We start from the raw sequence: 13,816 nt of genomic DNA, 5'->3' as shown, positions 1-13,816 counted from the left end.
CCTGAATAGAACATGCAGTATGGTAGGTGAACACACCAATTGTCACAAGGCACATTCCTACCTTCATGCCTAACTCCTTCCCAGATGTAAGCTTGTGCTTTTGAGGTAAGCTGCAACTCTGGCTAGTTAATTAAAACCTTATTATGTCACCAGAGTCTGTGCAAGCTGTGCCTTGCTCCCACCAGTCCTACACCATAACTTTTTTTCTGTTATGGCTGCAGAAGTTCTTGTTCATAATTTTATAAAATGTCATTTAATTAAGGGCTTGGTATTTTTTTTACCTGAATTAAGGCTCCACTGTCTTCATTCAGTTTGTCATCATGTTTGAACTCCACTGTCACTGCCTTGTCACAGTCAACTGCTGCCATCTCTACATCCGTGGTGTTGTTCATGTAAATAGCACCAAAGAAGTCCGTAGCCCTGAAGCCTACAGCCAGAGTGAAACAAAAAACCATCCTTTTATTTAAAAGTTGCAAATAGATTTGACATTATTTGGTGACTTTGTTTTTATTATCAGTCAATTTTGCTTACTGAAACAGAAACCATTTTTCCCCTAATTTTTTGACAGTTGAGTGGAAGGGAAAAGCTGATGCCACACGGTGACTCTGAGACCCCCCCCCCCAGAACCTTCTGCACTGTTGACTCGGCCCCTTTGGGTGTGTGTGTTTCTCAAATACTTCCATTTGAGGTAATAATGAGTGCTTGAAAGTGGACACAGTAATTTAATTTGAAGTATTTAGAAAATGAAGGAACCTGTAGTGTCCAGCAGCAATGCTTTTTTTTGTACTAGTTACTTGCAATCCTAATGCATGTAGAATGGTCAGAAGCCTTACTCATATTTGAAAATCAATGATTATGGAGACGTATACAGGAAGGACATATTCAAGCATTTTATCAGTTTATGCAATTACTTTTCAAGAGGTAAATAATGAAGTTAAAGCATTTAGCCTGATGTTACAAGTGACTGGTACAGTGCTAGAGTATTTAAAATTATATATTGTCATAGATATTCATGTTTATTTTCATTCCCAACAGGTACCATTACCTGTACTTGTCCGAATCCTCATTATTGCATCAAATCCGGTCTTTTTTTCTATGTCCTTCCGGAGGTCAGCTAAGAACTGTAGGCTGTCAGAACTGAGCTAGAAACGCAAAGCAAAAGCAAAAGCTGCAGTTCACCACCGGGTGGCAGCAAAATAGCAGAAACCCAGCCCTCTCCCCCTCCCCAACAGCAAATCCATGTCCACATGTAACATCGCTCTTTTCCTTTAAAAAGAGATTAAAAGTGTTGATTGTTGTTTTGTTAACAGAAACATAGATATGCAAGCATCCATCAATTCATCACTAAGCGGGGACATCCACAATTTCTATTCAATCAAATGATCTCCAGTAACATCCATTGTCGCACTTCACCTTGCAGCCTAGCCAGGATTTTATGGCACAGCCATCAGAATTACAAGCGTAGCCTTGCTGACGTCACAAAAAAATGCTTTTACAGGTCAGCTCCTGACACAGAGAAAGCTCCCTACTCTCCATAGAGATTCTCATGAAATTTTAAACAAGTGTTACGGCTTTTTGGGGGGTCTTTTATCATAAGCATTTTTATCTGTACATACAGGAGTAACTGACTTTGCTGCTCAGATGCCAGCATGTTTAAGTAGATTTAAAAAACTAACCAGCCTGATCTGTAATTTTTAAGTTTGAATTTTATGCCCTGAAGCTTATAAGTAAGTTTTCTAGAGTCACTCTATTTTTATGTTAAATGTCAAACCGCACTTTGAAATGACAAAGAAAACAACAAACCCTCAGGTGCTACTATCTGAAAGGTTGGAAACCTGCACCACTTACCTGGAAATTGTTGTACTTGTACAATGTTCCTCCAGTGTACATTGTGACAAGACCCATGGAGGCCACGTCCACGTACTGATTTGGGAAGAGGAACAAATTCACGCAGCAGCCGTTAGCCACACAATCCCTGGCTAAGGCCTCATAAGAATTCACCTGAGGCTGGAAGAGTGTCTGCACAGAATTAAAAAATACAAGTGTCAGAACATTAGATGCTGCTGGTAGCCAACCACAGTCCAAATGCCCACTTGAAGAAAGAAAGACAAAGTGGAAGTTTTAAGAGAGGCATGAATTCGATTAAAAACACGTTGCCCCTGCCCATACATTCCAAGGATACTTGTATGCAGGGAAACAACTCGGTATGTTCTTAGAGAACAAACAGGCAGGTAGCAAAGGTTCTTGATGGGGAGGATTATTTGCAGCTGGTGGATTTCCTTTATCAATGGGAATGGCAGCTCTGCCACAGTTTGACTTTGGTGTTCCTGTAGGGCCAATACCAACATACCAACACAAGCAGTGCACAGCGCAAATGGTAATATGATATAATTAACAAGTGCAACTTTGTAAAATAAAATAAATGAAAAAAGACCAAGGCTCTATTAGAGAAATTCAGTATAACAGCAGTCCCTTGTTAACTCAGAGGAGAAAATACCTTTTCTTTATCTGTGTTGAGTAGTTTTTTGTCATCTCTGTTTCTCAGCTTCCCTGGCGCTTCCGCAGTTGGCAGTGAGGAATGGAAGATAAACAATTTCCCAGCACATTCTGCAGCCTGTTTCAAAGACACCGTATTGGCATATTTATTACTGCTAAGACAAAAAAGCCTACTTTTCATACATTGTGGTACCTCAAAGAACCATGTAAACTTCCTGCAAGTTCTTCAGAGCTAAATAATTCATTTAGAAACTCAAAACTTGATTGAAATAAGTCCTGAAACAAACTGTGAATTTTATGTCAGTAAATAACTTCAGTCTAGCACACAGATATGTTGTCTGATGCCTTGTTACAGTAATTTCTACACAGGAATCTAAAATCTTGATAGGCAAAACTAGGAGTACCTCTCTTGGAGACTCAGCAATTGGATACAAGCTTTATGCAACATGCAACAAGTATCAAACGTATGAATACTAAATTGGATAAAATTAAAAGGAAATGTAACAGAAAAAAAATTTCAGTTTAGGCGCACTAGTGTACACTACATTTTTACAGATGAGCAATGATTACATTCCTGTACTAGACTCCACATTCAAATCTACACTAAAATGCAGGAGTATCAAAACTTGTGATGGACATTTCCTCCTGCCACTAAGAAATAAAGTAACTGCCAGTCTTATTCAAGTTTTCTGTTCTTATTTAGAACTCTAATGAGAACATGATATTTACTGAGATGACAAACCACTGACAGAAAACCCTGAATTCCAAATAAAAGAGTAACAACAGTAGCAGTACCATAGGCATCTTTGTACTGTTAACAAGCTTTTCCAGAAAAATTTAGAAAATCCATTTTGTCGCTCACTCTTACTACTGAGACAGCTCATGGGAATGAATAGAACAGAACAGAGTACTCCAGTTGGAAGGGATCTGCAGTGATCATCTAGTCCAACTGTCTGCCCACTTCAGGGCTGACCAAAAGTTAAAGCAAAGTGAAATGGAAACTGACTAGCAATTCTGAGGTCCTCAGGTACTGAAAAAGTTGGGTGATAGTAAAGGGAAGGAAAGGGGAAAGAGGGATTTGTCCTTTTTCTGCTCCAGTCTTAACCGCATGTCCAGGTTAAAACTGCAATAGCCAAGACTGCAGACACAAATCAGCTTTGGTACTCTTTCTCTTCCAGATCTTAAGATGTTCACAAGATAAAGGTATTCCACATTTCAAAATAAGCTGTGGCATTCTTTTGGGAAAACTAGAAATTTCTTTGCTATGTCAGAAACGCAACCAAGGAGAGTATCTTACTTTTAAAAGAGCTGAAATTTCACCCCTAATATTTCAAGTATAGTTATCCTCAATCACAAATGCCCATTTCTTCAATTCCTTTTAAGAAGCATTCTGCTGAAGACTGAAATACCTGTTTGTCATGATACACATCGGGAATTACTGACACTGCTTTTGACAAATTTTCTAAAATGTATATATATTATTTCTAAAAATGTATTAAAATCAATCTCAAATAGGAACACCATCCATTTTAGTGTTTTTAGACAAGAATTGTTTCCTTGAGCACATGTATATGCATATTAATAATTCACTGTGAAAATCCTTACAAATTATAACTTTAAAATACTGAGCTAAATAAAGAGCTTAATTAAGAGCTGCTTTATTTTATAGCCAACATCAAAAGAAACTCACAATTTGGCCCTTTTAGGTTTGCTTTGTAGAAGTCAGGTATTAGGGAAGAGCATTCTGATAGAAGTGGTAACCAAACGTATGTTTTACACACGTACCTTCTGGCAGTATGAATAAATAACAAGAAAACAGCTATTCAAGAAACAGATTTGATAACTGTTGTGTATTTTCAGTTCAAAAAATTTATCTACTCAAAGTTCATGCTTTACTTATACACAGATCACAGATAAATCAACTACTTTAAAACACCACTGGCTGTTTTCTGCCCCTACAAATCTTGTGGTGAACCATGGTGGTGTTCTTTTAACTGGCAGTGCTCCACGGAAATGTCAGCACTTTAGGGGATGTCCCAGACATACAGAAAGCAATAGGAGATGCATCTTGACCTGTGGATTCATTTCCATCTGTATTCAAGCTGTGCAGAAACCCTCCAACTCCGCACCCAATTCAGTCATAAATACTCAGAAATATCTCATTTTGCACAAGAAGTCAGCAGAAGTGGGAGAACAGGCAGGGTAAAACCGTATCTTATACTGACCCCTTTCCAGCCCTTCACATGTGCGAGGACCGGATGTCTGTGCAAACATCCAGAGTATGTATTAGTTCTGCTGCAGTAACTAAACACTTTTTTATTTCTCTCAAATGCTGAACAAGAAACCCACTCCTGCTCCTCATCTCCTAAACATCCATTCTATGTGGAATAGCCTCTAGGGACTGGTTTCCCTCAATAAGCAACATCTGGAAACAGATGGTATGCTTGTCGGTGCTCTCATTTTGACTAAAGCAGTTCAAACGTACTGTTAGAACAACAGAACATTAGTGCTGGAAACAATCAGCGACTTTTTTTTTTATTTCCCATAGTGATTTGTAGGAGGACTTAGGATTGGCTTTTAACAAAGGGAATTTCTGCAGCTTATCAAGTCTTATTCTCATTAAAGAGCTGTTTCTCTTACAGAGAGGAACATTCTGACCTTCAGAGCCTCCATGCCAGCCTGGATAACAGGAGCAAAGATGGTCTCACTCTCGTTAGTGTCTGCAAACATCTCTGGAATCTGGTCCAACAAGCTATGAAAGACAAAAGGATCAGTGCCTCAAGTTAGCAATTTCTGATACTCCCCAACCATACCTTGTAACATACCAAGTCTTCACACAGGAAGATGTTTTCCATGCAAATTTATATTTAAAACAATATGAATTCTGATTGCTTAATTTCTTAGGATTCCAGACAAAATAAAGTATGAATTTTTAAATTCTATGAGATGCATTATTTCAAAGCTGGTAACATAAAGAAACATGCAATAAATAAAAAACAGCTAAAAAATAACAAGTAGTAGTGTGTTGTAAGGACTTAAGAGTCCTTGCATCACATCCACATGTGCATCATAGACAGCGCAGGACGAAAAACATGCCAAGTGGCACACTGCCACAACTCCCCTCCCATTTTTGAAGTGGCACAGCTGAAGATGCATGCTTTACACCTGGCCTAAACATGCTTTCAAATTCAGCACTGGGGGTTTGTAGATACTGCTTTCTCTTTGCCTCAGAGGTGGAAATATATGACTTGAAGCAGCTGCTGGCTTCTAAAGTATTTCAGTAAATACATGCACCCCCCCAAAACCCAACAACACAACTGACTAAAAGGCATAATGCATATCATAAGCATTCGGGTCTTATTCACATATGGAACAATTATACTTTACTTGATAACAACAGATCGTGATTCCTGAAAGTTAACAAGGAAACCATCCAGCAAAGGAACAAAAACTTCTCCAACATCTGAGACCACCATCATCTGAGGCTGAGCTAAGCTGCTTTTCACATTAAAGAAGTGGAGGACCTTGTTGTAAGTGACAAAACCAACTCGAATTGCTGAGGATTCTTCTTGCTCTTCTCTGTAAGAAAAACAAAAACAACTGGTTATCGTTCTGAGATTCTGACCTTGCAATAAAAGCACTCCTTTGAAATACAAGGCCGCCTTCCAATCACTATCTGTACTGAGAGCAACAAAGCAAACCACGGCCAAGCAGATATAATGGCTTCAATCTTTGCCTTAGGTCAAATTAAAACATCCTGATAAAATTAACTGCTGTCCTATTTATTTAAAAAAAAAAAATACATTTATGTCAACCCTATCAACTGTGCATCCCATCCAAGCAGTCAAAAGTCCCTAAGAAGAAGAATAAAACATGTTGTCCTCAAAACATGGAAAACAGAGAACAGGACAATTAGTTACAAGATACAATCAGAAAATCAGCTTTATTTAGAATACATTGTTGCCCAGCAAGAATAGTAACTAGGGCTGAATAACATCTGGTGACTTGGTGGATCAACTGCTTCAGCAGGGCTGCTTTTAAGCAGCAACAGCTCTTGGATCCTCCATAGCTATGTATCATGCAGGAAAGGCACTGTCGAAATTGCTCATTATTGCTGGTGAGTTCCCAGCCCAACCGAAGCTGGGGATCTGCTGCTGTGAGCTACACCTGCAGGAACCCTGCAGGCAGCAGGCTCAGCCTCTTTTTCTGGAGGTAACTCCTCTAACCAGTAGCCCACCGTGCCACTAGTAGCAGCGTTATTCATAGTACTAGACTCCTACCAGGTTTGCAGTCCTAAGTTTAGAGAGCTTTTCTGTAAAAGGCAATCCTATTCAAAAAATTGGTCTTAATTACTAATAAAACAGCACCTTCTCATGGCAGGAGGGAGTTCCTCTTGTACATGACAAACCAAGTCTACAGTACAAAACACACCAGGTAAGAAGTCTGTGATACCTGCAGTTATTATGGGTCAGCCCATACGCTCCGTACAGCAATATTAAACATTTAAGAAGCCTACTTATTACAGTGAGATGTCAGAAAACCAGCTAATACTGAGCCTATAGTCTAATACTTTTGCATGTTTAAGAGGAAAGAGTTGCATATTCAAAGTATTGAAACTTGGAAATCTTCATTAAATTCCCAACTATGCCCCTGATTTCATTTATGACCTGAGAGGAATTATTTAATTTCACTGTGTGTCAGTTTCAATTTGTAAAAGGGGAACAGCAAGAATTATTGTTTAATCTCACCAGGATATAGAATTATATACCACAAAGTCCTTTGAGACTGCAGCAATAGGAACCACAGAAATAGCTGAGCTGATTTGATTTTCTTTTGTTTATAGAAGAAGTCACTCACAGAAGGTTATGATTGTAAAAAATTTAACACAAATATGCTAATCGACAAACAGGACACCATAATGTGCACAGACCCATACAGATATTACTATCATGCCAGAGGAATTTAATAACAGAGCCCTAGCATAGTATTTCCAATTAGTAGGCACTTAGAGCAAAAAAAAAAAAAAAAAAAATTATTTATTCTTTACTCTAACCTCTGAAGAAACAAGGGAGTGTTAACAGTCATCCTGAGCTGCCACCACAGTAAAGCAGCCAGGGAGAAAGGGGCTACTTTGATCTAAACCAAATCAATATTCTACATTTAATGCGCTCCATAAAAGAGCATTTTAAATAATTCCTCCAAGATACTCTAACTCAAACAGATGCATCATTTCTGAATGTAAATTTCTAACCATTCCCAGCACTCAGCCACTACTATGTTCTTAGTAACGTGATTAACAGGGAGCATTCAGGAGCTTGATGAGGACAAGGTATTACTAACTTTCTGCATATACCGCACTTTCCTACTTCAAAGAGAAATACCCACATCACCCTAGCAGTCCCAAAGTTGTTACACAGCAGGTACTGGGGACAATTTTTTCAGGTACTACTCTTACCTGTGGCAGTCTGTACTGCCACATTTCATACAATTTCTTCTATCCCTGTTCTAAAGATTAGCTGTAAATGTAGCAGCCAATTGCCTGCGTAGCTCACACACTAGTTAGTTCTTTTTAAAGTTTCAGAATAAGACATCTGGATCATATGTACAGAAATGCATTTGCACAACTAGTTAGCCTGATTTTCTGAGCTCATAGGCACAATTTCTATAAACACATTTCTCTGTATTTCTCTAAATACACAGTCAAGGGGTTCTGGTTTGGAACACCCAAGTTTGAAAATGACTGCTCTAAAATTTCAAGCAAGCAAATAACGTGTTTTCTAATGTGCTGCAAGTCTACAAAAGTACAAAGCTCTTAACAGTAGGTTGTGAGCCACCCACCTAAATTCTTTCTTTGCTACCTCTAACTTGTCACTTCGCAGCCACTTTCCCAGGCTTAGCTGGCACTGGGCTTTACACCAATGGCCTTTTTGTTACAGGGATTGCTTTGCCCTTAAGGATCGGAGCACGGGTGAATTCCAGCATAGAGCTTTCACCTCATGTGGTAACAGCAGAATATTTTTGCAGGTGTCTTTCCCCAGCAACAGAAAATGAACACACAGTGACCTTTATGTCTCAGCTCCAAAATAAAAGTTTCACCACAAATTTTGGTGGAATGCCTTTTTTTTTTAATTAGTATCATTTAAAGATAACAGATGACACTCTGAAGAAACTGAAAGGCCTACCCTTTATTATTTTATTGGTTTTTTCAGTGGACAGGAAAACTTTGGCCCTGGAAACAAATTATTTAGCAGCAGATCTCTGCAGAGTGCTGGTGAGGAGAATAATTAATATGCCTTTTTTGTGATGTAGATACACTTGCTTTCATTTTTCCTCAGCTTTCAAGCCTAGGTGTTTTTAAACTGCCAACTGCTTTTTGTTACTACACTCATGCCTTTTATTATCTTCAGAGTCATGACCAATCCTGATGGAAAGCTCTGAGATATGTTCAGGATAATATCAAACACTTGTGTCTCCAGTGTAATCTTCAATGACAAAGTACTCGAGAGACGCCTTACATGGGCATCTGACAAACCAGCCCCCCCACCCTGGACTGGAATTTCTTTCATGCACAGAGATCCCAGAAGGACACATTATAAAAGATTTTTAACATATCCCAGATTATCTCAAGGATCTTGTCTCTCACCCTTCCCACTTTGCTCTCTCCATTTCTGAAGTCCGTTTTCCCTCTGCAAGCATCATTATTTGAAATGCATTTTTTTGCTGTATGTTCTTCAATGCTTTCATGTGCCTTAGCTGAGAAACGTCTTGGCTAGTTAACTCCTCAGTCTGACTTTCACTGCTCTCATTTAACTATATGGCTCCATTATTTAAACTTTAATGAAAACTATACTAACATACTACACTAAAAGCTATATTAACTACACTAAAATAATATATTGCCATAAATATTGATCAGCAGTAATACTACTACTGTGTGTTTAGTGCTCACAAAGCAAATGTGCTATATTTCATAAAATGTTTGCTGCCTACAAGATTTGTTCTCCTTTTGGATACACACCAGGAAAAAAAGTCTCACGGCACAGCAAGAAACTTTAAAAGTTTTGCTAATTAACAATCAGAGATAAAGATGCAAGCCACCAACACTGTGGCTTTAGAGAGACTTGCCATTCTTGAATATTCTGGTTTTGATATTTGCCTGCTTAATTTAATGAGAAGAGCAGCATTGCGGTAAACAGAACTACAGCAAGTAAAGTCAAAACTACAAACTGGGATTTAGCTGATAATACCACTAGAGTTCACTAAAAGAAAGGAAAAGCATGCATGCTACATGTGCAGTTAATGTGACAGATTCTTTCCATTCATATAGCAAGCCCAGACATCAAAGTTTAAGAACTGTCAGCAGTGTTAAAATTAACATTTGGTGACTGTCACCCCAAAAATGCCTGTATTGTAAATTTTGACATTTTCTGTAGCTTGTTTTTACCTCTCAACGTGCAAAGCTGCGTGAAAGCTGCAGTGTAGCGAGTTAAACAAAGCATACTTATGTTTCTTTACCTTGGAAGCTTATCTAGCAGAGTCTTCAGTTCATCACATATGAGTTTAACTAGGCCACTGTTTATGTTTCTGTACGATACATCAATCATGAAGATATACGCTGGTGGCTTTGGAGGCTTGTTGTTCTACAGAAAAAATGACCATTCACAGGGAAAATTAGACTGTGTCCTGCTATGTTGAAAAAATTTACAGGTGGTACCACAAGGCAATCTAAATACAGTGTTCAGTTGTTTGAAAAATGCTACGGATTATAAATAGCAATTGTTGCAGAAAGTTGACATGTACTGGATAAAGTCCATCCCTGGAATAAAACTTTATTACTGGAAAATAGCAACCTAATGGAATAAAATATGGAAAGGGTAACAGTTTATTAGATAAGATGAAACAAACATTTTCTGTTGGAATTTAAGTGTTTAAACAAACTTGCCTTTTGGCTTTGTTCTGTACACATACTGTTTTTGCATTCCCTATATCAATACGCAATATAATTTTGTTAATATGAATGCTTAAATTCAGTTTTTGTTAGCATTTGCCCAACTTTTAAGTGATTTCTAACCAATCTGGAAACAGAAAATACAACTTAAGTACTGAACCAGAATTAAAAAAATCTCAATTCTTAGCAGTACTAAGTGGTGCATCCTGCCTGCCCTGCTGTCTCGTGCTCCAATGCATGCTGGACAGCTTAATCGGTACTTTCAGGAATATGCTGACTTTCTGAAAGATAATCAAAGCATGACAGTGGAACATTCAATGTATGTAACTGCTGCATATAGAGCAGGGACTTGGGCTGGTATGGATTCCTTTGGGCATAACTTCTTAGTCATAGTCTCTCATTCATAATGTAAGTGGCATACAAATCGTGACATACACTACTGGCACAAGGTTCTGTAAGTAAGAAAAAGTAAGATGAAGGGTTTTTGTTTTCAAATAAAGCAATGCAATGCTTAGAGATGTAGCCAGGAAGAAGATCATATAAAGTGAACATAGCAACAGTAATCACCATACTGCCTAAGACCAGTTTTCCTAATTCTCATTACGATGAGTAGGGGTCACTAACTGGCACTACATTCAGGACAGGTTTTCATTATACTGTTTCACAGCCTTCATATATAGACTTCTGGCTACTTACCAAATTATCCTTGTTAAAACTGAACCTGAAAATATCCCATTTAAGAAAAAAATAATCTAACTCTTCAATTATGACTTATCCATAGTCCCTAGCACACTTGAACTAAACATTATACCCTTGATGTAATTTCATTTGAATCACGTAAATCAGGATTAACTCTTGTCAACTAAAGCCAGTGTTTTTAAAAGCTGTTCTGTTTACTGTGTTTGGATTCTAGCTTCAAAAACTACATCAAACCCTACTTCTAAACTCTTGTATCGCATCACCATTTACAAAGAATCCCTGCATAATTTCTGACAAAGATATGGCGGAAATGAGGACTTGTGCTCTTGCCACATCCACTTAGAAGGAGCGCAATAATGCAAAACAGCTGTTATTTGTTAACATTTTTTGTAGCTGTTCATCCTTGTCATTTGATAAGAACAAAAGGAAATGACTTTTCAGTTCTGGTCTTAAACTAGATTTATAAAAGAATTAAACTTTTGTAACTTGGAGTAAAACAGAAAATGAATCCTAAAATAAGGATAACTTCTCTAAAAGTTAATGACTTAGCATTTCCAGTGTGTGTGTTGATTTTTTAAGAGTTTTATTTTTTGTAACATTCTAGTAAGTCTACAGATTGGTCTTTGCAACAAGACGACAGACCATAACTGGATGACTTAGCAAGGAAACTCCCTGATCCAAGCCCTATGGCAAAAGCCACTGCACTAAAAGCTGCACTGTGACGATGACTGCATCACACAGGGTTACACTCTGCAGTAGAGAAAAAGCACTGTGAAAATGGCACAGAGCCATTCAGTACACATAAGCTTCCAAAAGTTTAGCTGCCAGAAACCAGCAAAGCTTAACCGAGTTTGATGGAGCTACACGAAGGATCCCGCACTGTATTCCTGTAATGCCTCACTGCAGTTCTGGGGTTTAACCCAGATCTCAATACAATCTATATAGGTTATATCAGAGATTTCACTGGATTTTGGAGCAGCACTCTAGTGAGAAAGAATTAAACCGCTTCATTTTTTTTTGTACGAACAATAATTTGATGGTCTGAGGAAGTTACTGGTATCTTCTTCAAATCCAATTGCCTTTCCTGACCTTAGCATGACCTCAATTCCACTGACAGGAAGAAAATTCTGCCTGATTGCAGCAAAAACAGAAAAATATGTCTATACTGTGGACAAAGGAAGGCACACCTGCAGTTTTGTAAAATGAGATAAAGATTTAAAAATTTAAGTAATTTATGCTTTCAGAAGTATCAAATAAGGTTCTCTGATAAAAACCACTAAAAATATTTCTAGTGACTTGAGTGGGCTTTGGATTAAGTTCTTCAGAGAATTAACACTAGGAGAGAGAACCCATTCCGTTTTAACGTACTGGCCAGGTCCAATTTCCTTGCTAAGGTTTTCAATATTGAGAAGGCAATTTAGGCACGTGTCTGTCTTCAAAATTAATAAAAGACATGCAGCCAAAATGCAACGCTGCATCAGAATTTCAACTGTAACTTCTAAACAGTGCAACATGCTAGTTAGGACCAAACAAATGCCCCAGTTAAAGACTGGTGATCCATGACTTTACTGTGCTGTTATTCTTGCTTTTAAGTCTTGTACTCTGCAGCACAAAAGAACAAAACATAATATTGTACACTTAAATTCTCCGCATCTCTACACATTTTCTAGAATGTTCCTGGACTCTGATATTCAGCTTACAGGTGCATTTACTCTACTGTAGGTATTTAAAGGATTTTGTTTGTTTTGACATAAAATTGTAAATTAGTTTGCATCCTAGAAATACTCACTCGGCAATAATCCAAAGTGGCAACATATTCATAAGATCCCAGAGATAGCTCGGGCCTTTCATAGTGGTCTACTCGTCGGCCAATGTGGTCCAGATGTTGAAAGAAGAATGGAGGGACTGAAAGCCAACACAAGAGCAGAAAAAACACATTTCTATTTTGGGGAAGAAGGGAACAACCCGATAACTTCTTTCAACAGATGCAATGTACTAATGTAGGCTCCTCCGTTACTGATCAACGGAAGAGTTAAACACTTAGCCAGGTTGCAGTGTTTTTTTTTTCCCCACATTGGCACAAACAGAACCTCACAACATTCTAGTAATGCCAGCTCTTTTTGTGTTTGGAGGTTAGGGTGTATCCCCTTATAAATGTCCATTTTCTCCCACCTATACACTGTCAGGTTTGAGTTGGTGAAACTGACCCAGGTCACTTCCCCAGGCAGGAGTCTGCCACCCTCCAGATACAGACTTAAACCATGGCTATTTTTTGTTAGTACAGTCTACTCACAGCTTAATTCCAATCACCAAAGCCAGAGCTCTGCAGAGGGACTATGGTAAAACCCGCACTCTTCCTAAAGCCTGTCCTGCTTTATCCAAAAATACCATTTCACTGGAAATGGCTCTGCAAGGTTCACAACCCTGGGCTACTGTACAGCAAAGACCACTGGGTCCATTATATCGGGAGCCTTCTGCAGGTATAGATAAAAGGTGCAGAACTCCAAAGCATTACGAAATCAAGTGGGTTTGCCATCAACAATCAATTGACATGCAGCTAGTCTAATGGTTAGAGTCACTTTGGGGAAGGAGTCACTTCTGTATTTTAGCTCCTCTTTCCTCAATCTATGTATATTTAGAATGCTTGTTTTTCACATTTTTGCCTGTAAAATG

General features: G+C 38.3%; 1 protein-coding gene across 1 annotated transcript in view; it reads right to left on the bottom strand.

Annotated features, from left to right (window-relative positions):
- Window positions 1-13,816, bottom strand: part of SEC24D (SEC24 family member D) — a 48,997-nt gene that overhangs the window by 5,403 nt on the left and 29,778 nt on the right. Inside the window, exons 9-16 of the mRNA XM_010081083.1 lie at window positions 12,933-13,048; window positions 10,012-10,136; window positions 5,884-6,075; window positions 5,155-5,248; window positions 2,498-2,614; window positions 1,849-2,019; window positions 1,046-1,142; window positions 282-427 (exon numbers count right to left, since the gene is read on the bottom strand). Coding sequence (XP_010079385.1) covers window positions 282-427; window positions 1,046-1,142; window positions 1,849-2,019; window positions 2,498-2,614; window positions 5,155-5,248; window positions 5,884-6,075; window positions 10,012-10,136; window positions 12,933-13,048 — 1,058 coding nt within the window. The remainder of the gene's footprint in view (window positions 1-281; window positions 428-1,045; window positions 1,143-1,848; window positions 2,020-2,497; window positions 2,615-5,154; window positions 5,249-5,883; window positions 6,076-10,011; window positions 10,137-12,932; window positions 13,049-13,816) is intronic.

The sequence above is a fragment of the Pterocles gutturalis genome, unplaced genomic scaffold (genome assembly GCF_000699245.1).
Source record: "Pterocles gutturalis isolate BGI_N339 unplaced genomic scaffold, ASM69924v1 scaffold7189, whole genome shotgun sequence".
NCBI lineage: Eukaryota > Metazoa > Chordata > Aves > Pterocliformes > Pteroclidae > Pterocles > Pterocles gutturalis.
This window is presented reverse-complemented; position numbering and strand designations above follow the sequence as displayed.